The sequence below is a fragment of the Chinchilla lanigera genome, unplaced genomic scaffold (assembly GCF_000276665.1).
Source record: "Chinchilla lanigera isolate Chin_1 unplaced genomic scaffold, ChiLan1.0 scaffold00033, whole genome shotgun sequence".
NCBI lineage: Eukaryota > Metazoa > Chordata > Mammalia > Rodentia > Chinchillidae > Chinchilla > Chinchilla lanigera.
The window spans coordinates 22,584,492-22,608,468 of record NW_004955434.1 but is presented as its reverse complement, the minus strand read 5'-3'; the positions used below and the strand labels follow the sequence as shown (position 1 = coordinate 22,608,468).

Sequence of the window (23,977 nt, the reverse complement as noted above, 5' to 3'; positions counted from 1 at the left end):
TTTTTGGTTTTTCTCCGGTACCGGGAACCGAACTCACGACCTTGCGCTTGCCAGGCAGGCGCTTTTGCCGCTGAGCTAAATCCCCAGCCCCTTACGAAGGGCATTTGAGGGCTTGTTTTTATCTCCCCTAGCCTACTTAGCACTGAAGTCATGCTGAACCGGCAGAATGAATAGGAAAAAAATCTTGCCAGAAGGGACTGTAATCGCAGAAAAACTCAGCTGCTGTATATATCTGTGAGAGTTGTCACAGGGAGAAGCAGCCTTGGGAGCTTAGACCGATTTCCTTATTATCAAGTAGTTTTTAGAGTGATTTACTTTGACTCAGCATTTCGGATACAAGTAATTTATTTTCCAAGAGAAAGTAAGATTAGAAAAGAAGAAAAATGCATAGAGGAGAAATGCTACTTGAAAAACGGTGTTTTTGTCCAACATGTCATTCAGTGAATACCTTTGTTTATGTGGGTGGTAACTACCAGGTGCTTGCAGTAAAATTTAACACAGTGTTCTCTTTGATCACTAGATTCTTGAAGTGAAAAGTCCAATAAAGCAGAGCAAATCAGATAAGCAAATAAAGAATGGTGAATGCGACAAGGTAAGTTTCCAGGCCGTTCCCGTTTGTGCTGCAGCAGAGACAGGGCTTCTTCATTCCGGTGTGTTTCCCTTGATCACCCTTGCTGGCTTTCCTTCCATTTTCTTTATCAGAAATGTCCAAGATTCCTAAGCGACCAATACTTCATCCCTGTGACTTACAGTTTATCTTCCTTGTCTTGCTTCAGTATTATGGTTGGCCTTATGCTGCCCTTTGTCATCATGCCTACATTGCCAGGGGATTTAGGGGGACATTGAGTTGGGCGGTAAGATTATGGTAGAGGTAGCCAGTTAAGGAATGACTGGTGTAAGTGCATGAGATGTCTGAGCCTGGGGTGGCATGCTCTGCCAAGGTGTGTGTGATGTACCTGAAATCTGACCGGAAGACCTGGCGGGGTTGAAATCTTTCAGTGTGAACAGGGCCCTAGCGTGCTTTCCAGAGCTAGGGCAGACCTCTCTAATGCTTCACAAATCTTCCCCTTGCCTTAAGTGAACATGGTTGTTAGCAGTTATGCTAACAGAGACTCACGAGTCTGAGCATACTGAAGGAGAGGTGCCCCTCTACCCTTTCAGGGAGCTCTCCACAGGCCAGGTGCTAATTTGGATATTGAGTTTTGTTTTTCACATGGTACTATTCTAGTCTTTGGTCACTTGCTGGCATTGTTTACTAGCAGTGCTTGCTATGGCTGGGAAGTGTGCCCCCTTAAAAATTAGCCATCACATAATTGCTGAGATGCAGTGATACGTCCATGTTTAAACTTAGTCTTCTTTCTTAAAAACTTACTGAGATCAAAGAATTAAAAAATGAAACTCACATTTTAGTGCTGAAATTCCCCCCTACACCTTGTAGAGGCCTTGTTGTGGGAAGATGAGTCATTTACTCAGAGTTTGTTGAGAGCCAGCAGGTACAGAAATTCCCTTCCCATCCCCCTCTTAAAGCTAGCACGCTAAAGGAAAAGAGCCAGCCGAGAGAGAAATGGTGGAGGCATTTCAGCACCGAGTGCGTGCAACCAAGTTCTAGAAGTAGAATGATCCTGACCCTCACCCTCAGTCTCACCCTCATCTCCAACTACTGCTTATGTGTTCTTACTTACTTTCAACTGATCCTTAAAGTTCTTGTTTTTTCATGGGCTCTCTTGTCTTTCAGGCATACCTGGACGAGTTGGTAGAGCTGCACAGAAGGTTAATGACGCTAAGGGAGAGACACATTCTGCAGCAGGTGAGCGTCCTTTAGCAAACCTGTCCCAGAATCCTCTAGATCTGGTCTGGCTTTGGGTATCACAGTAGCACCTGGAGGACATGCAGCCTCACATAAGCAGAACAGAGCTCATGCCACCTGCAGAAATACTTGGAGAGGATTTTCATTTCCAAGGCCACCCAGAAATAACGCTTTGGAGCTCTGTGGTGGTTATCTACCTCTGCCAGTGTACAGGTGTCTTGGTGACTTTTCTCTCGCTGCTGGGACAAAATACTTTACGCCCAAAATGAAGGAAGGAAAGGTTTATTTTGTTTACAGTTTGTGGAGGTTTCAGTCCATACTTGGCAGATTACAAGGCAGAGTGGCACATGGCAGAGGGCTACAGCTCATGGCGGCAGAACACAGCAAAGCAACAAACACACACAAGGGAGGAAATGGCCAGAAGCACCCTCTTCCTCTCCCTTACATATGCAAACTATCCACCCCAGGGCGGGTGTAGCTCTCACACCCATAATCATCAAACTCTAAAAGCCTGCCCCATGGCCACATGAGGCTTTGGGGGGGACACCCAGACACAAACCATAACAACAGGTGATGAAAACGGAGCACTCTGGGAGGTGACACGAGAGCTGGTAATCCCTCATCCCGCTGATGTTGCAGTGCAGGCTGGGGGAGGGGACAGTGGGGAAGCAGAAACCTTCGGGATCAAACTCCTGGTTTCATGAGAAAACAGTGATAAGAACTTGAGTCAAGTGCTGTAAACATTGGTCATTCAGTTAAGTAACCTTTTGCCAATGCTATTCTAAGGAAAATAAATATTTTCTTCATTTCCCTTATCTTGTACAATGTACATTCTATTATTATGAACTCAACTGTGGAATGCTGTAGAGTGAGGAAACTTCTACTAGTATGAAGCCATGTTTTGAGAAGATAAGGCTGGTTTTTAGTTTTTGTACAGTTACAGTACGTACCTTTATTGCATTAACAGTGGCTGTTGGTAAAACAGTTTTTCACTAACACCCAAGATGGCTGTATGTCCCAAATTCCAGAGCAGCTTTGGAGAAAGTTTTACTTCTTGAGTTTTTTTGTTACTTTCAAATGACTTGAAATTAGTATGTCATCTACCCTGGCTGTGTGAATCAGTTTTTAATGTCTAATGGCTGGTGGTCACATTTATATTCTATGTACATTTCTGCCTAAATATGTAAATACACACTCTCAGACTTGCCGGGTTTCCAATTGGGCTGATAAGTTTTTAACCCTTCTAGAATGTTAGTTTTGAACAATAGACTTTGACTGTAGACTTGCGATTTGTAATTGTGGGTAAGTTGCACGGCTCACATCGCCTTTTGAGTGAGTATAGGCACAGGCACAGGGTCAGGAGTTGAGGAACTTCACCTCAGTCAGAGCTCGTATTTTGCAGGTTCAGGCATCTCTTTGCATCCACGGAGCGTGGTGCTAGGCCCCTTACAGATACCAAATTCCATGATGTTCGGCCTCCTTAGAAGATGGCATAGTGTTTGCATGTAAGCTATGGTCAACCTCCCATTCTTTAAATCTTTAGGTTACTTGTAATACCTAATGCACTGTAAATCTTTGTAGACCATTGTTCGATAGTTGTTTAGTGTGTCCCTTTACTGTGATTGGTTAATCTGAGGATGCAGAACCTGTAGATATGAAGGAACAACCACATTTCTCTTTCAGCTTTCTTTTACAGAACCAAAAATTGTTCTGCCTCCCATTTACCGGTTACTCAGGGCTAATAGAAGATTAGATGGTAGATCTGATCTTCCTACCCCTTCCCAAACACCAGCTCTGAACCACGGGGGGACAGTTGCCCAGTGAAGTCGTATATCCCCAGGCCGAGCCTAAATTGTGAGCTCGCAGGAAGGTGAGACAGGTGTTTGGGCAGCTGGGACACCTTCACGGTGAAAGCAGAGCCAGTGAGTCAAGGAGAGCCAAACGCTGAGCAGGGTTGCACCTTGGGATATCGTTAGCATTCATTATCATTAGCAATTTAATGTTGTCCTTTATTTTGACCTTTGGAAGAACTGTGAGGGAAGGTGGCTTACTTGAGAGTTCAATCCAAGTGGATTATTTTAGTATTCTAGAGGGAGAGAGTAATATCTATGAATTTTTAACCTGGTATAAAGGCACTCCAGGGCACACAGCATTTCACCCTAATTGCATTCCCAGGCCGATAGAAAGCTCTCAGTCTTTGGCCTTTTGCCTTGTAATGCAGCTGAGGCTTGTGATTATGATGCCATGATGCATGTCCTGTCACGGTTTACTGCTTAATTAATTCCTATTGTAAAACATAGCACTATTGAGTACTAATGTTATTCTCTACCTTGAGGACTGCTTGTCTCTTGGAATGCATTCTGCAAAGTCTACATAGTCTCCACCATGCAGACTTGAACACCGGAAGCAAAATGTCTGGTGGGCCCAGGATGACAGCTTTGATCCTTCTCTATTAAATGCATCCCTATCCAGAAATCTATCTGAAAATTTTATGTGACTCATAAGAAGTAGTTAGTAGCATTGTTTTACTCTGGGGCATGCTTTCCTGGCACTCATTTTCTAATTGAATGGACAGAAAGCAATGGCTCAAGAGAGCCTGAGTTCAAAGTCACTTTTTCATAGTGTATAAACACAGTACAGTGGACACAGGAAAAGCAAGAGGAGTACCTAGAACTGATCAATAATTTGATTCCACATGTTCCACATTTATTTGCAAAGTGAAGTTGAGTGTTTCTAACCTCCCCAGCAGGGAGCCTGGCTCTGCCTCCTAGTCCGGAAGAAAAAGAATGCTGACAATGTAACAGCCACTGTTGATTCATATTATTTTGTCTTGAGACTCTGTATCACTTTGAATGTTCTTGCTTTGATTTGTTTATGTTTGTGATACTGGTATGTTGCTACTGTTCTATTTCTTTGTTTCTCATTTACTGCTCTCTTTAAAATAAAAAAAAAGCTGAGAAAAATTAGGGTTTCTTTAGAGAACAGTTTATTAATTTAGATATCAGCTATTATTCTTTCAGAGCTATCTGAAAGGAATTGAGGGATTGAGGAATGAGTAACATACTGGAGTATTCCTCCTAAATACCGCCAAGAGCTCTCCCCAAGAAGTGTTCTGCTGTAAATGGTTTCCTCTACCTGAAATTACTTGTCATGTCCCAGCATACGCCAGGAGCCTATGGCTGGCCTTCTCAGCAGGGGAGGCACCCGTTCTCACACGGTGGCTAAGATTCCTAGCCACAGACAAGACTCTTCTACCAGACTGACTACTCTGTGTAGAAGCAGTTAAAGTGAAACTTGTTCAAGACCTCTGATTCAATGAAGAGGTAACTTTGGATGGAAGAATCTCTGGTGTTCTAAAATGTAGTCAGACTAAAACTAACATTTCTGCTTTTTTATAATTAAAAACCAGGGTTGAGGGAAAGAGCCACAGATTAACAAATTCTTCTCCTGATTAAAATAAAACACCCAGCAGCCTGTGCAGTACCCCTTAAGAGGCTGGTGTGACAGGAAATAGTCCATCACGAATGTTTCCACAACAGCCGTCGTCGTCGGAAGAATAAGTTAAACAGTGTACGCATTCTTCCTTTTCTGCTACCATAGGAACACTGTACCCTTACGTGCTTTTTTGTTTTTTTAAACAAAATTCTGAGTTTGTTAATATATATTATCATACAGTTGGCTGCATCAAAGGGCAGTTTAGCTTAAAGATCCCACTTGGCTCTATTCTGTAATTCCAAAATCCTGCAGCTTTTCATTCCATAAATCAGAATACTCTGATAGGCTGCACAGAAGAGCTGTGTTTCCTACTCAGAGAAGGGCTGAGTAAACTAAACCAGAAACAGAACAAAGGATTGGTGACTTCAAGTTCCTTTCGTAATAAGATGAAGGACAGGGAGGCAGAATAGTAGAAAAATAACTGATTGCTTACCACCAGGTTACTTCTGGTTACTTTCTATAAGCATCCTAGGATACAAAGGTTAAAACAGAGGGAAGTTCATCTTCACCTTACAAGCTTCATCTGCAGTTACTCTTGCATTGTCTTGGTGAACACTGTGATTGCATGATGATGTGGCATAATGACACCATGGTAATTTCACACTACATCAGCAGAGAGACTTTTCCTGTATAAAGGCAAAGTGAGTCCTTTAGGATAAGTGGATGTTTTCAGGCTTGTGGCCTGTATCATTGCGATAAAGTGTGTTAATGTTGTGTTTCTGATGTTCTAGCTGTCAGGATTCCTGGAAAGAGATGTCCATTTATTTTTTCCTTATGGAACTTTCACTTATTTCAGGACATGGGCACGTGCTCTAATAACCCAAATCAGTGCTGCTCCCTTTGGCAGGTAATCCCAAGTCCTCAGCTTGTGACACTGCTGCTGCTTCAGGACTCTCTCCATCTACCCTGGTGTGTTCTTACAGATTCTCATAAAAGTACAGGCTCATTTCGTTACATTTCTCAGCCATTTTTATCTCCGTGCACCTGTGGTGGCACCAGGGTTGGCCTGCTGGTGGTGGAGCAAGCAGGAGGCGGGGGTGGGAGCCCTGGAAATCTACAAGACGTGACTGTGCTGCTGACATGACTGGGTTGGAGAACTGTTTGTTTAAAATTAAATGGTTTTATTCTGGAAAGAACTTTTATTGCCCAGTTTCTATTTATTGTTAAGTAATTTGTGAGCAGCTATAGTGCGTCATAGGAAGGTATTTTCTTTAAAGGCTAAGTTCCCGGTCATTCGAACAAGGAAAATGCAGGGCTCTGTTTCTGTTACCCCCAAATTTCAGGGTCAGCCTGTTGTTTCACGTGCTCACCTTCTTCTGTTCTCTGGCTTCTTCCCTTCGCTCTGAAAACTTCTATTATAATTACTAAAAAAAAAATTCAGGTAGGTCTTTTTGGACTTTCTGTATTTTTCTTGCTTCATTTGCTTTAATGCTAATGAAACAGCTAACATTATAAGCAGGAAGGAGCGCCACCAGGTCTGCCAACCCGTGTGCTGTTCAGTTACCTCCCTCGTAGTTAAGGATAAACTTATATTTACAGCATATGGTAATTGTGATAATGGTGCCCTGATCTATGTAGTAATTTATAGTTTATAAAGAAGCTTTATTTACCATATCTTAGTTGATGCGCTATACTGCCTTATCTGATAAGTAGATCGCATAGATTTTATCCCCATTTAACCGAGAAAGGAACTGAGGCTCAGAGGTTATAGTCCAGTGCTGTCCAGATGGTAAGCAGAGTCAAAATTTGATACGCCAAGTTCAGGACTCTATTCTGAGTGCCTTGAGACTTGCCTCCTGTGAGCTAGTTGAGGAGAAGAGTCAAGCTCTGTTTTGCTTTTTTTTTTAAGAGATCAAAAAACCCCCAATAAAAACGATACAGAAACAGCTCTGAAGAGGATATTTGTTTCTATTTTGGAATTTACAGGTTTCTTTTTTTTTTTTTCTAAGTAGGTCCATAGCATTTGTACATAATGTAGCAAAACATAATTTACTGAGGAAAGCAGTCTGTATTCAATTAGTGGTAAATAATATAATATATTATATATGTGATTGCCATCAGAGGTTTGTATATGTGGACATAGGTGTGTGTTTGTGCCTCAGAATTGTGTTCCAGATTATCCAAAATTTTAAAGCTATAAACTAATAAAAACAAGTGAGTGCCCCTTTCAGTACGGTGTTGCTTGCCACCTTACCCATAACTGGGTGGAGCCCTTCCAGCAGCCCTTTGAAGCATGCTTAAAATGCTGGGTGCAGTCATTCAGGCCAGTAAGCCTCCTTCTCTGTTCCTCTTCGACACACAACGGTAGGCATGGGGTGCGTGACGTGCGGTCAGTTTGGTGGCTCCAGAGATGGTGCCAAGGGCATGGTCACTGTCTCTCAGCTCTGCCATCTCCCCGTCCTGCACTGCACTTGACAAGACCGATGGCTGCTAGACTTCCAGGACTGCACATTCAGCACAGGCGGAAGGGCAGAGCCGAAAGACGGTGCTCACTGTCCGTCACCTTCCCAGCAGTTTTCCTGAAAGCCAGTAACTTCTGGCAAGTAAGTTATAAATTACTGTGTCTGCTGACAAGGGGGCCGGGGAAGCAAGCTTCTTAGCTGAGCATGTTGCCACTCAGAAGTCAGCTCCTGCTGGCCAGAAGGAAGGAGAAGTGGGTATTAGGTCATCAGTTTGCAGTGTCTGTCGTGCTTCTGCCACTAGAGTGACTTGTGTTGTTATTAAAGCCATAGATATATCTCAGCAGTAATGCCAGAAATTGGATAAGGCAGTAACAGCTCAATCTGGAGTTGCACAGTTAATTGGATTAAGACTTTATATGTCTTTTATGAACCTCAGGAATAGAGAGCATATTTTTTCTTCAGAGCCACTGCCCCATAGGCAGTAGTTTGGAAAACTAATCATCACAAGAAAAAAAGTAAAAATTTCAGTTCTTCTGTTTTTCAACATGGCATTAAATAATCTAAAACGTCACTGAATTAATCATAATAATTAAAATTATTTTTAGGATTCTGTAAGCTAAAGAGGTTGAGAACCAAGGGGTAGAAGGGAATAATGGAAAGTAAGAAGTGGGAGTTCGCCCAGTGTCCCCTCTACATTCTTCCTCCCGTCCCGGTCCCCGCTGTCCTCCCTCTCTCACAAAGCTTGCTGCGGTCAGGCGCCAGCTCTCTGCTGTACCCACAGCACACCTGCTTAACATGCCACTGCAGGTGCAGCATCCGCCTATGATAGAGTATTAGAAACAGAAGAATGGAAAGACACGTTATTCAGTGAGAAAACCTGTCCAGCCAGTGACCAGGACCCTTGTTCACACTGACATCTCAGGTGTGTTCTCCCGAAAGCCCAGGAAAGAGCGCAGCGCCTGTCACTGTTGCCGTTTAGCCCATCACTTTTCTGAAGGTGGAAGCCAGGGCAAGAAGAAGTGAGGTTTAACTGTTCCAAGTGAGGAAACAGATACTTTTTCCTTTTCTAGATAAAATGTATCTCCCCAGAATACCCAAGAGAAACAATGTGGCATTAAATAACCTAGTGCCATTTGAGTAGACACAACACTAAGTAGTAAATGAAGATGTTCATATTCATCTTTGTAGAAGTCTAACAAGGTGCATAGCTAGGTGAATCTTCCCAGAGGGTATGCAGCTTATGTAAGCAGCACCCTGCTCCGACAGAACAGTCCATGTCCCAGAGGCTACCTCAAGCCCCAGCACTCACGTCCATGTCCTCAGGAGGAGTATAGATGGCTTCTGTGTGTGTATGTGGTTCCCTGCATTCTAAATTTTCAATAGTTTTATCATCAGAAAGATGATCTTTTTTTATATAAGCTTATATTATTTTTTACAAAGAGTTTTGTTATTTCTAAGCTGATGTTTCCTTACATCTCTTAAGTACAGTCACTGTCTGTCGAGTCAGTAACTAATTTTTTGGAAGGGGTCTTGAAATATTATCTCCCCTAACCAGCTAAGCAAAATATTCTGTTGATGACTTGAAAGCAGGAATTTTGCAAAAGAGAAGGGGACTGAGAGATGAGGGAGGAGAACAAGAGGGAAGGAAAAAGGTACAAAAAATAATTAAGTGTATTGTATACATGGAACAAGTCCCTGTGATGAGAGTAGTCATTGTGTACTACAAACTCGCACTAATTGAAAAGTCAAAAGTATTGTAAAAATAAACCATGAGTCAGTTTATAGGGTCTGCAGAGGGGGAACTGATCAGCTGTTCTCTTTGGGAATTTTTCAGCGACTTTCCTTTGACTTGGCAAGTTAGCTGAGAGACAGTTTGGTACTGTTATAGGGCTTTCCTGCTCTAAGTAATGTTTATCTCTCGGTTCTGTATCTGACCTCTTACGTCTGCCTTTGCCTTTTGTTGCCTGTTGCTTATCGCCCAAACTTTCTCCTTTACTCCTTCAGATTGTGAACCTTATAGAAGAAACTGGACACTTTCACATCACAAACACAACATTTGATTTTGATCTTTGCTCACTGGACAAAACTACAGTCCGTAAACTACAGAGTTACCTGGAAACATCTGGAACGTCCTGAGGAGACAACAACTGGATGCATCATAAACTATTGTTTTGGGTTTTTTTTTTTTGGTTGTGATTTTTTTTTGTTGTTTATATGAAAACACTCAGAATGATGCAACCAAAAGGGAAAAAATAAAAATCAGACAACTTTCAGCTTTATTTTTCTTTAAAGCCAGTCATCATCTCTTGATAAAGGAGAGGTTAAGCAAACCAGCCTCAGCGGACCACTCTTCTCTCCAAGGACATCCTGGGAAGAGTTAGCCTGGATAGCCTTGAAAACAAACAGAGCAAACAAAACACAGGAACACTTCAAGAATGTGTGTGGCATCGTGTCTCTGTGGTGGCTCACCCACAGGACGAGTGCATATCCAACACACCGCCTTATTACATAACTGATCTATTTATTACCGCATACAGACACCCTAGAGTCTGAGGGAGTGACACCACCAGACGCTCCAGCCCTTGGTCGCGCGGATGCCCTGTCAGTGCAGCGCCCTTGCCATCCCACGCCCGGTGACCTTACTCTGTACGGTGTCGCTCTCCGCCAACTTGTTCCAAGTCCTTCAATGTGTTGCGGTCTGTATTTTCCACCTTTTGTTTTCCCCGGTCAGATACAAATTACCAACTAGGGGAGGGAGGACCAAGTAGCCACCTCGATTTTCTTCTTCTTTGGGGTCTTTTTTTCCTGAAAGTTGGGGCTCAGTCTTTGGCTGTCTCCATGTAATGATCTTGGACCATGGTAGAAAATGCACCAAATAGGATCATATGAATTGCTGTCTAGCCTTAGTCAATAAACCTGTAGGACTTTTAACAAAAGTGTACCTGTAAATGTCCTGAATCCAGCATTGTTAAGCTGTCATCAACATTCTTGTCAATGTTTTACTGTTGTAATGTTAGGTAAAATAGAAGTAAAAGCACTCCACGGGATCAGCATTTTAAAAAAAGGAATTCCAATCCTATTTTCTAAAGAAATTTTAGAGAGTTTCAGATCTCTGCAGCTGCCAGTGTAGTACTCATCTTTACCTTAAAACCGGGAATCAGAGGTTTTTGTTTGTTCAAAAATGATTCTCTTAAACTCTTCTGTATTCAAAAAATTAAAACCTTTCTTTGAGGATAATTCTGCCATCACAGATTATGCATTAACTTTTAGATTCAGTGGTTTGGTACCTGTTAGTCACTTGCTAATGTTTCCTTAAGGATTTCCCGTATTGGTGAAAGTAAAGATGACTGGGGAGGGGAAACGTTTTTGTTCTTATTGTACCCTTGTTTTCACACTAGAAATCTGTCCTGTGGCATGCAAAACAAAGCAAATTATTTTTAAAAGAAAAAGATCACCAAAGTACTTTTGGTGTCATTATTCTACCCTCTCCACACAAGGAGAAATGAAAAGTGAGACAGCTCATCTTCCAAGTTTTTCTAGGAACTCACCTGGAAAGAAAAGAAATGAAGAAATACTTCTGGATCCAAATGTTCATCACTGGGTCGGCCTTAAGAAAGTCTCTCTCTGCTAATTGACCAGCGTCTCCCTCCTGTGTTCCCATGCCGGGTGCTGGCCTTTCATTCAGAGATTAACTAGTGTCTGTACAGAAAATGGTCTTTCCAGACCCATTCTTTTGGGTAGTAATGTAAATGCAGATTGCTAATGAAGTGATCTCTGCATTTTAAAAAGGGGATTTTTTACACTGTTTCTTTCTATCCAAAGAAACTTTTTTTCCTTTAAAAGATTATAATACAGCCATGCTCCTTGTAAATTACTTCTCAGAAGTGTCCTCCCAGAGGGCAAGTGTACTTTTTCAAGAATGTTATGATTCTTTATCATGATTGGCATGAACCGTACTTGAAGCATTTGTTGTACAGTCAGTTTCTTAATGTGCAATTACAGAGATACTTTCCAAGTCATTTTGGACATCAGGTGATTAATGAATTGTGTGGTTTTAGTTGTGTTTTGATTTTCAACTTTACAGGTAAAAGGGGAAGGCAGTGTTTGTATGAAAATATTTGCTAAATTATTCAAACCTCATTTAAATTTTCTAATTGCTAATCCACATAGTCTCATTAATCCAGAAATTTATGTGGTTTAATATATCTCTGTAGTTTAACTAGAATCATGTGTATATAGTTTGGACTATTTTTATTTTTGTAACTAAATTGATAGCAAACCTATGATTTGGAAATACGAATTTTTTTTTTGTTCCTTAAATTACTAACCAAGAAACTAAGTCAGATAAGAAATGACACCTCCCCCACCACCACCAAAAGAAAAAATGAGAAAGGCAGCTATTACAATGATAAACTTTAGACATGAAAATTAGATAATAATGTAGAGGTCTTCAGAACACCATAAAATGTGATTTTTAGATTGATAACAAAATTCAGAAAAACTTCTTAATCTATTTCTTACCCAGATAGTAAAATTAGTTTCCTATAAAATTCTGATAGCAGAAGAGTTGTGGTGATACTTTTGAAGTAGTGGCACTCTTGCTCTTGCCATGTAATCTTTAATGCAGAAGTAATAAGTCCACCTTTAATTAATCTCAAGGAGTTATAACACATCTCTTAAAAGTACCGTACTCAGTTCTGCCACATTTAAATACACCCAGCTTTGAACTGTGCAGAATTTTTTTGACACATGTCTACACTAATAGTGGCTTTGGTTTTTTTTAAGCACAAAGGGGAAATGGCAGGGTTTAATTTCTTTGGGGTGTGTGTGTATATATATGTGTGTGTGTGTGTGTGTGTGTGTGTGTTTCAAATAAAATTAATTGGGTGAATGTGAATATGGTTTTAACCAGCCAGAGTATGATAAACTGTCTTTAAATTTCTCCCCTGTGATTTGAGGGGAAAAAATGTATGTATAGAACTCCCCTTGCCTTATAATTAGCTTTTGCTTCAGTTTTGCAGCGGGACGTATTTGAAGGGAGTCCTGTTTTAGGATATACCAGTCATTAGCAACAAAAATGTTTGCAGCTATTTCGTATCTTCACGGTGACCTGCCCCTCTTTATGTAGACAAACAGGTCTTCCCATCACTGCTTGCATGTTATGTCAGAGTAGGAAAGAACATAAAAACTATAGATCAGGAGACAAGAACTTTAGGAAGTAAGCCTCACAAGAGAATGTCCTAAACATTTTAAAATTGCTAAGCAAATCTCTGAATAATGACTCACCTTTGTGTGGAAGAGGCCAGTACAGTTGGTTTTCTTCCATTAAAGTGTTTTCCACAAAAAAGTTTTTGCCGGTATCTTTTACAAACCCACCTAACGGTTTAATAAATGAAGCCTGTGTAACATCCCAGTTACCATTTCAAGCCCACAAATGTTGTTAATATTCCTGTTTAAGAGAGACTTTACGCCTACGTGTTTTAACTCTACCTGTGTTTAATGGAGCTGGATGTTCAGTGTTGGAAGTGGTCAATGTCTGTGTTGGTGGCTTGTGTTCATTTTGCTCACTGTGGAAATGGTCAACCGGAGTAATCTGCTGTATGCTTATTACCTTCCATCTTTAGCGTTTTGTGTACTAATGCTATGTACTGCTCCTATATTTATATATATATATATACACACATATATATCTACACTTATATTATCAAAGTACTCTTGCTTTGGACTGTTGCTCTTAAACTTTCACTATGATGTAGAGACCACTACAGCTGCAGTGAATGTTGAGGTATCGATTCCTGTGGTTTAGGTTAGTCTTGGGCTGGAAGTCCCCATCTTTGGACCTCTTCTGTTTTATATGATGCTTTTTGTTATGTAGGCACTGCCATCCCTGAATATTCCTTGTAAAGATGCATTGAAGCAGTCAACTTAAAAGGAAGACAAAGCCACCACTGTCTGTAAACTGTAAATATGTATTTTGGCACTTGTACTCCAGCATCTGAAAACACAGGATGATGGAAATGCTGACGGAACCTAACGGCGGCCAGCGCTGCCATGCAGTGCAAAAATAAATGAAGTAAAAATGTATTCTCGAGAGTAACAGCGCAAGGCCAGTACGTTTTATAACTCTGTCAGTATCTTTTTAATGGAGTGTGTATGTGTAGTTACGTTGAAAGATACAATGTGTATGTGTGTGTGTATATTCTTTCATGTGACCTACAAGGCACACATAAGATGTGTTTCCCACCTCTAAAAACCGTGTTGAAATGAAAGTACAGATTGACAGAAATAGGCTTTGTACTTAAATCCATACCTAATCTATTATGGCTCCACTTTTTTAAAAACCAAGGTGTCATCTTACTGACTTGCTGACTGGCCTGGTTTCATTTTGCGTACAGGAAGAATGAGCTCTTAACTCTTCCTCGTGAAGTGACACTGTTCCTAAAGAAGAAGGAAGAGAGGAATCCAAGGCATCTGGAGACTGACGTGCACGTCAGACCAGCTGGAGGCAGAGTCCCTGCTGCCTTCATCTTTGGGGCCCCTGTGTTAGCACCATTTTCTGTATCTAAAGCCAGTATTTTTGGAAAGCTCTGAACAGGTTGTGCAGGAAATGGTGAGACACATTCTTGGAAAGAGCGGGATTATTTGTGTGTGATACTTTTTCACCTATTTCTTTGGGAGGTTTTGCTCGTAAATGAAATGCTGCTGCGGCTGGTCTTACCAAAGGCCGGCGTTCGCTCCAGCACCACGGATGCTACTTTGATTAGAGGGAGGAGAAGGACTGCTACAACAGAGAGTACCGTGCTGGGGTCTGGCAGCCAGCCAGGGATTGAAGGTTGTGCTGTCATCAGGAGGCTTGCATGGAGTCTCAGGAACTCTGTGGCCCTTGGAACGAGACACCGAGGGGATGATGGTGGGCTGCCTTATCTCTTAGCAACTAGAAGTGGCCCTGAGGTGTGGGCGCATCAGTGCCAGATGGGCTGGTTCGCAGTCAGTCTTTGCAGTGACCACACTTGAATTGCACTGACCTTTTCCCTTGGTTCCACAGTAACATTCACTGGTTTATTTGAATTACGGCGTTGCATCATCTCCCCTGTGGAGAGGAGTCCAAACAGGCGCTGTGGACCTGCAGGCGATACCCTGGGCTGCCATCCCTGGCGCGCTCCCCGGCAGCTTTTCTCAGTGCATGCGTTCCACTGTCACAGAGCGGTGTCCTCACTGGGATATGCAAGGAAACCCAGAGAGGCGTGGCAGATCAAGGCCCAATATCCAGACCTTTGCAGTTGGGAATTCGTCCCAAACTAGTGCTCTTGTTTCTGTCTGATTAGTGGAGCAGCTATGGGTATTTTACTGGTTTTCTTGGCCAGAATACCACCCAAATAGAAAATACCAAGCACATTTCAATGTTTATGTTTTCTCTGCTAGGTAATAGTATCCACACCTTCCTGTTTATGTGGTCTCCTTCTTTAAAGGCATTTCCAGTCTTTTCCAAAGGTTGTTAAAGTGCCCTTGGCTTTTGGCTTTGCCTCTCGGTCTTAATTTCTCCTTAATGAAAGAATGGTGACCAGTGCGGTTCCCAAGAGCTGGCTAGGTAAATACAAGGCGCAGACAGAAGTCACGCCGGTAGTTGTAACTGGGCCCTGTGACTACTAAGTGACGGCAGACACAACCCACCCCTGAATGGGAAGGCTCCTTGCGTCCACTTTTATAACCACGGGGTGATTAGTGGGGCCCTGGGCAATCTGCGCAGGAGAGGTGGTCGTGAGCAGCTGGAGACAGAAGGGCAGTGTGGACAGCGCCGCTGCTGGTTCTCCCCTGCGGCCATGTGTCTTCCGTCCCGCCCCCACCAGGGTTCTGAAGTTTCAGAAGGGTAGGAAAGGATAAATCCAGGCCATTAAAAAAAAATAAAGCTATTGCAAAGATAAAACAAATGAGTCGCTCTAAAAGGGCCGTCTGTGCAAGTAATAAGGTTGAAATACTGATGCTGGTTTCCTAGCCGAGCAGCATTCCTCGCACATGTGGTTTGTGTATCCGTGTCGGGTGGGTGGTCTGGGAGAAGTGCTAAACGCAGCAAGATGGCTTAGTTTCTAAGCACTGGAGGGAGGCTGGGGACAGGCCCCGCCTGCTGCATCTGCAATCCCTGCAACATAAAGAGGCTTTCCTTCTGCTTTGTTCCAGAAAGGAAAGTTTCATCTTGCGTATTCTTTTAAGTGCGAGGCTCTATTCTGCGCAGAATCCATCAAAGGGCAGGAGAGTGCGTGTGTGTGCGTGTGTGTGTGTGTGTGTGTGTGTGTAAGCACCTCCTTGCCCCTCGTCCCAGTCTTAGAGGTGGGATGTGGCATAAAATGTAAACGCCCTCCATTTGTTCTTATGTATTCTTTGGGTCCTAGGCAACTATAGACATCTGTTGAAAGCATAACTTTTAAATAACACCCAATCCAGATAGGAGAGGGAATAGTATGAAATTTTGCATAGATACATATTCTGATTATAGTCCACATACAGAAGCCAAAGGAAGTGGACTCCTCCCTACCTGCCAACCCCAAATCCCATTTATACTGATGACGATGCCACATGGTCATTCTGTTAAAGCGGGAGAACTGTTAGGGGAATTGTCGTCTGGAAAACAAGATTCCCGCTGACAGCTTTTGACAGATATGAATTATACCCGCTCACAGACAGAGACAAGTTGCTTCACGAATGTCCTTCTGAACTCCTAGGGTTTTGCTCTGCGTCCCCCACTAGAACCAAAGCAGCTTGAGGGCTGGGACATCGTTGTTCATGGCTGGTGCTCAGGCCGAGAGCATCCCAGGCACACTGAGTTCTTGCTGTTTATCACATGAAAGTGTGAGGGGTGTTGGGGAACACCAAGTCTTACAGTTCATGAAAAAAAAAGCTTTGTGTTTAAGGAAGTTTGGGAAAACTGCTCAGTCTGTGCCTCTCAGGGAAGCTCGATGTGCTGATCTTTAGGTCCCGGGAAGCCCTGCATTCTGACAGTTGCTGAACTTGTTAACTGGAATGCAGTGTTTCCACAATTGTCCATGACAAATTTGCATAGGTTGACAATACATGTTTTGCTTTTAAGAAAAAATTCCTTGATCAAACTAGTTTTATATTTTATTCTTTAAGGTTTACAACACAGCTTGGAATGGTCAAGGTTGAGAGAAGGACAATGCAGCTATTGCTGTCCTCAGAAGAGATTTTCTGGGTTAGGTGACTGTTTAACCTACTGTCCAAGCTGGATTTGTGTGTGTGGAGGGGGTACTGGGGCTCAAGCCCAGGAATACCCCACCTCCAGCCATTTTTAAATTTTGCAACAGAGTCTCACTAAGTTCCCCAGACCAGCCTTGAATTTGTGATACTCCTGCCTCAGCCTCCCAAGAAGCTGGAAATCAGAGGCATGCATCACCACACCCTGGCACTGGAATATTTTTGAGAATAAAGTAGGCCACTAATACTAATTGTCCCAAGACAACATGAGTAGGCCACAGTTGACTTTGGCAAACAAGGACATGGTCACCCCAGTTTCAAGGAAAACCCTTTCAACATGCTTGGGAAAAAAAAATACACCATTAGACTTCTTTCTATCACTTTGGCATGCATATGATAAAAGGTTTAATTGGGCTTTGTAGGGAAGACAATAATAACTCTCATTGTAAAATCCGTGGCTGAAATCCCTGTAACAAAGACTAACAAAAGAAAAGCATGGCAGATTTACGTAATCAGTTTTGTGTGACATGGCATCCTTCAGAAATGACCCACAGACCCAGGGAAAAAATATTTTTATGCCTACACTTATGGAGAATGGACAGTTATGTAGAAGTGGGATTGGACAGAAATGAGGGTTTGACCCAATGACAGTGAACTGAGGGGAACTCAGCCAGGTCCTTTGGCCCAGATTCCTCTTGTCCTCCAGGCATATGGCAGGACCCTCCGAAAGGAGGGCATTGGGATTTACTTCGAGCAAGACAGGTCAGAGAATTGATTATGATCTGCTGCAGGGAAAATAGCAAGGGGAAGGTCAAAGTGACCTTTTCGCTACTGCCGTATCTCAGTTTCCTTCGGTTTGGAACACTTGGTATGCCACAGTCATGGTTGGGGGTGTCATTCGGAGCCCCAGTACCTCCCCTTTTTAGTAAAAAATGTCCCCCAACAGTAGAGGCACCCCTCAGAGCTCAGGTTTAAGGGCCATTTGATGGGGTCTCTGGCAATCCCGTATTTCTCCACCCTGTGGGCCTGTTATGTAGACAGTGCAGCCTTCCATGAGCAAGCAGGGCCCATTCTCTATTTTGACTCCCAGAGCCTGGTACGTGTTGGGTCTGTAAAGGTCTCCCTCTCACCTGGCACCTCTGCTTGAGCTGTTACCACTTCACTGTCACCTGTTAAAAGTCACTGCTGCTGCTGCTGTTTCCTGGGAGTTGGTGTGTCTTGGTTACTTTTCTCTCGTTGCTGAGACAAAATACCCAACTCCCAAAATGAAGGAAGGAAAGGTTTATTTAGCTCACAGTCTGTGGAGGTTTCAGTCCATACTTGGCTGGCTCCGAGGCAGAAGATAGCAAAGCAACAAGAGCAAAGGGGGGAATGGCAGCTGAACAGCAAACAGCCAGAGCAAACGGGGGAATGGCGGCAAGCAGCTTCTTTCTTGCCTTACATCGTAAACAGGCTACCCCCACCTAAGGGGCTGTAGCTCTCACATAATCTCCATGCCCTCCTCTTCCACAGGCTCAGGATGTATACAAAGTAAGCACCCTGGCTTCCTGCTGAGTCACTTAGCCAAACCTCTAGACTCCCCAAGTTGACACAATGTTTCAACCATAACATGGTGTCTCCCCTAAACGTCACTGGAGTTACTTGGGTGCAGGTTCTGTCACTGTTAGAGCATGTTCTGGGATTCTGCTGCTCTCCATTCCGTCCCCGATACCTTTCAAGATTTTAGTGGTTCCTAGTTGCATGGGCACAATTTTAGTGTAGGACAAATGCTCAAAATACATTGAAGCAGTGAATGAATGTCAGTGAATAGATCCTTCCTTGGCTTACCAGTAAGTTGCTACATTGATGACATTTGCTGCTCCTCCTTTCCCCCAAATTACGCTGCTTATTTTCCTATTATATTAAAGGCAGTAGAATACAGTGACAAAAATCACAGGCGCTGGAATCAGAAAATCTTGGTTTTGAATCCCAGGTCTGCCACACCAAGCCATGTAACTTTAAACAAACTTCCCTGTGCCTTCATTTTCTTGTGAGATGAGATTGGTAATGAACCTGTTTTAAGGTGGTTGTAAAGAATAAGTGTCCGTAGTAAAGTGCTCAGGAAAAATATTTTTTAAATGTATATTATGCCAATAGAGTCTGATGGAAGCCTTCTGTACTCTTGTGGAGAACTTCCCCAATGTGTAGGGCTGCCCTGGTGCTGTTTGCCATTCAGCCGTGTCATCTTTGTGTGGATACTCACCCTGCTAACAGCCACGCCTTTGTCCTTCCTCGAATGCACAGTATTGTGGGCACTTGCCAGCTGTGTAATTGCTGCTCTTCCAAAACTTTTTAGTGAAAGGTAAAGAAAAGGAGCTAGACAGCGGCAAAAGCGCCTACCTGGCAAGCGCAAGGTCGTGAGTTCGGTTCCCGATACCGGACAAAAACCAAAAAAAAAAAAAAAAAAAGAAAAGGAGCTAGAATCAAAATAGCGGTTTTTACGTCTCTGAATTAGGTCACATAAAACTAAGTAGAACACATTTGCACTGGATGAATTTGGTTGCTAGGGATAATGTTGGAAAAACTGAGGTTTAGGTTCCAATGCTTGATAAACCCATTGATTTGACCCCTTCATGGCTAAAAATTCTCCAGTCCTACATAACTATGTCATAAATGAGTGTCCTGGGCCACAAAAAGGACAGAGTGAGAGCATGTTCTTCAAACATAACTTGACAGCATCTTACAGAATGGGAGGGTTCTGCAGTATTGAGCATCACAGGCATCATTCCACAACTGTGGCTTCCCGCTTTGGGCAGTAGTATTTGGGTGGGAAACCATTCTCTCTCTAATGTTGGCTATTTCCCTAAAGGAAGCCCAGCTTGTTAACCAGGCATTCTACATATTTATCATATATAAGACCTTAGAATGGTATCACATTTTCTTAAGGTAGACACGTACACCATACAGAAATGGCCATTGTCATCTTATCGTCTGTGACTTTATTTATAGAAAGAAGCTCAGTTAACTAATCTCAGCATTGTACTCTTAAAGGTCGCACTGGAGTTTTCAGGAGATGCTGTTAGCCACATGACTTTGTAGAGGGCACTACTGTGGCTTTTCATGATGGTGAAATGCAAAGAAATGCTACTTACAGCACTGCAGTGTGATCAGGTAATACAGTGAGTGCAGCTGCAAAGTGCTACCCAACCGAAAGGTGAGGCTCTTCAGTGCCAGAAGCTTTTTGCAAAGCCTCAGTAACTGTGTGTGATGTATTTCATCTTGTCCAGTGCAGCTAGCTGTGAGCTACAGTTGAGAGAAAGTATTTAAAGTGTGCCGTAAATCACGGATCAGGAACAATACATTATCAGGAAATTTTGTTTCAAACAGCAAAAAAGTGCTAAAGAACATATGAAATGTTAAAATTAGTTTATGATGGTCCTACACATGAAGACGGTTTGCAAGTGTTTTAAATGCTTTTGTAATGCTTGGGAATCCACTGAAGATGAGCGTTCAAGATGTTTTTCAACATCAAAAACCCAAGAGAATGTTGGAAAGAGTAAGTGAAACAACTTGATCAAACAAGTGACTACTAGAAAATTTCTGAGCATCTCCATTGGTTCCATTCACAGCATTTCAACAACCAGTTTGTGTGTGAGGCAAATGGTGTGAAGTTCGTTCCACATGTTTTGACTGTCAGAAGTGGTGGCATTTGTCAATTTCACTGGAGTTGAGCAGTCATGCTGCCTCAGATTTCAGCTTTTTAAGAAGTGTCATCTGTCATCACAGGAGAGAAAACACGGGTCTGTGGTTATGATTCTGAAACCAAGGTTCAGAGTTCTAAGTGGAAATCACCCAGTTTTCCCATGAGCAAGTATGTCAGTCAAGATCCAACAGCAAAGTGATGTTGTGGTTTTGACCTTGATAGAATTGTGTAAGCTGAGTTTATACCCGGAGACACTCCAGGGAGCTCTGCATATTATAAGGGTGCATTGGAACATTCAAGAAACAATGTGTATAGGAAATGTCCCGAGAAATGCACAAGTGGTATCATTTTCCATCTTGACAGTGTTCCACGTCACACAGTACTTCTTGTATGGCAATTCTTACAAAAAATCATGCTTCCTCACCCATCTTATTCAGTATATCTGGCACTGTGGGACTTCTGGTTCTTCCTTATAGTCAAAATGATCCACAAAGTAAACGTTTTCCATCAGCCCAGGACATTAAAGCGGTTTCATGAATAACGCAACTAAAGACACAAAAGAAGACTTCCAGAACTGCCTGAGAAAGTGGCAAGAGCAGTGAGAAAAGTGTGTTCCAAGAGAAGGGAGGTATTTTGAGGGGGGTTAATGGCGATGTGTCTCTTGTAATTTTTTTAAACATTCACGGAAGGTGTTCCTTACTATCTTAAATATTACGTGATATAGTAGTTTCCTCTTGTTATTATAACAAATCACCATAAGCTTGGTGGTTTAAACCAACATAAATTTATCATTTTAAAGTCCTGGAGGCTGGAAGTCTGTGGTTCGCTGAGCTAGGATCACCGTGGCATCAGGGCTGTTTCTCCAGAGGAGAGCCATTTCCTTACCTGTCCAGCTTCTGGAGGCCGCCTGCATTTCTTGGCCAGTCACTCCATCTTCAACACCAGCAACATAGCTTCTTTAAACACTGCTTTGACATGCCTTTTTCCATCTCTTCACAGAACTGGAATTACATTGGGATCAACCAGATAACTGAGAAACATGTCACCATCTCAAGATCCTTAATTACCTCTGGCCCTTTAATCACATAAGGTGTTATATTCACAGATTCTGGAGATTCAAGTATCTAAAGATACTTGGTCATCTTTAGAAGGCCATTACTTTGCCCCACAGGTGGGCAGATGTGAGTACTAGAATTCTCATCTTTCTGGACTCCTAGTTTACTTAACTATCAAGGCAGAACTTACTTGGTCCACCCTGGAAGTAAAAATAATTTGCTACTAGTTCCGGTGGTTCATAGTGTCATACTTCTGATGGTGGCTGCAGTGGTGACTTCTTCAGAAATTGAAGAAAAATCCACAGTAAGACATCTTCAAAAATTATTTAAGGTTTTAGCCATGGGGTTAGAATTCAGGGGTTCAACAGAGACTCCTTGAATGCTTGCTGTGTGCCAACCACCAGCCTTCGGAGCTTGTGGAAAAGTGGCCGCTGTGCCCGGAGTATTTCCATTTTGCTGAGGGGCTCTTCCCTTCTGAGCAGCCGTGTCATGGTGTGGTTAGCATTTGTTTGAAGCTATGTGGAAAAACTTAACAGACTGAACAGCCTTCCCATACTCCCAGCCTCCTCCTCATTGCTGGTGGGAAACTTCTTAAACTGATCTGATTTTCGCGGGCTTTTTAAAGTACACATCTGAATAAATAGTTTGGCTTAAAGCAGTGCACAGGGAGCATTCTGGGGCATGACCTGAACAAAGGCGCAGCCCAGCAGGGTCTGCTGTGAAGTTAGTGTGTAGTTGCTCCTTGCTGGTCTGGTTTGTTGCATAAAGATAAAACCTGCTGCCCTCGGCTTCATCTTTAGCTGTCTAACTCAGTGGCCCCCTTACCCTGAGCTGTGTTCTGCGTTCAGCAGGATCACCTGGAAGCTTCTACAAAGCTTACCTCTTCTGGGAGCTCAGCTCAACAGTTCTGCACAGGGCCTTGGGTGCTGGTGTTTTCAGGTGCCCTCCAGGTTGTTCTAATGTTGTCTCCTGTTCTAATGCGCAGGTTGGGAATGTGAATGGTACAGTGCTACTCTTGCTGCCGGAGGGTTTTACTTGGTGAGCCTAGGGCAGGGGACCTGATTCTTCATTGTTGAGATGAGTCGATATACTGCCATGTTTGGAGGCTACTGTCCTAGCAAAAATCTGGCACTTCTGGCTACCAAGATTGTTTCCCTTGTCACAAATATGGGTTCTTAAGACCCATCTCCTTCCCAGGCCTTCCACTCCAGACTCTGGGAGCAATGCAGAAAATCTCAGGTTTAAACATTCCTGCCAGTGTGAACCACTGGGGGTACACGCACAACTACACACATAACTACCTCATCAGGCAGCGTGGGACAATCATGCACGTATGGCCCTGCCATGAATCTGGTAGCATGTATTCTGGATAATTCTTATCCTGGACCTACACGACAGTGTTCACCTGAGGGTCAGAGGCAAAGACCTCGAAGCTGTGCATTTACTTGGCGTGAGCAATCGAGTTTGTGGGTCCCTTCTCAGTCCTGGGGTGTGGGTTATCTGCTTTGTGTCCACTGTTCCTCGGCTCAGCTGGTGTTGTACAAAGGACAGGCATTGGCCTGGTGGCATGGAGTGTGTTGGTTCCTGAGTGGTTCTCCTGAGACTTGCTGGGTCTTAAAAGTAAGCTGTAGTTTCCTGTTAGATCATCGATAGGTTATCGATAACAAAGAGGGCGGGGTAATGTAAAGCGTGAAGCACAGGAAAAAGGCAATTAAATACAAATCCACCTGGATAAAAACAAACCCAATGTACTGAGAAATTCATCACTCATGTTTTCCCTGATGAAAACAACATGCTGGCCCTTAAAAATTTAGTTGGTTTGCCCTGATTCTACTAAACCACACCAAGTAAATTTTTTAAAGTGTTTTTTAATATAATCAAATCTGTGAGCAATGCAAATGAAAGAAGAAAACTGTGTATTCTTGTTGTTTCAGTTTTGCCTTGCCGTGATTGTATTATTTCCTCGTGTACTTTAAGCAATAACTACAGTTAAAAAATTGTTACCCTGCAGTTGATTAGCTTTCTTCTTTGGTAGCTTATGATAGCTTTGTTAATTTCAATACAAATCGTGTTTAGATTTTCAGGTTCAAGCATTTTGTAGTCATCCAAGTCCTCTCTATGGGTAATTGTGAAGCGTATTTACATAGTTCAGTCATCAGTCCATTGACCACACATAACCAAGCCATGAAACATGTAGCTGTCTGCCCTCAAGGACCCTCCGTTGTCTTTTTTTTTTTAAATTTTTTTTATTTTAAAGATAAAAGGAGGGAAACATTAACAGACATACAACATTTTACAACATATCACAAGCACAATACAGACAATACAG

The 23,977-nt window shown here is 42.6% G+C and overlaps 1 protein-coding gene across 1 annotated transcript in view; it reads left to right on the top strand.

The window, feature by feature from the left end:
• Mllt3 (myeloid/lymphoid or mixed-lineage leukemia; translocated to, 3) overlaps positions 1–13,788 on the top strand; it is a gene marked incomplete at its 5' end in the record, with an annotated part of 279,146 nt that extends 265,358 nt beyond the window's left edge. The window contains 3 exon segments of the mRNA XM_005388737.2: positions 521–592; positions 1,736–1,807; positions 9,709–13,788. Of these exon segments, the coding sequence (XP_005388794.1) occupies positions 521–592; positions 1,736–1,807; positions 9,709–9,840 (276 nt within the window). The 3' untranslated portion in view covers positions 9,841–13,788.
• Positions 13,789–23,977: the final 10,189 nt, after the last annotated feature.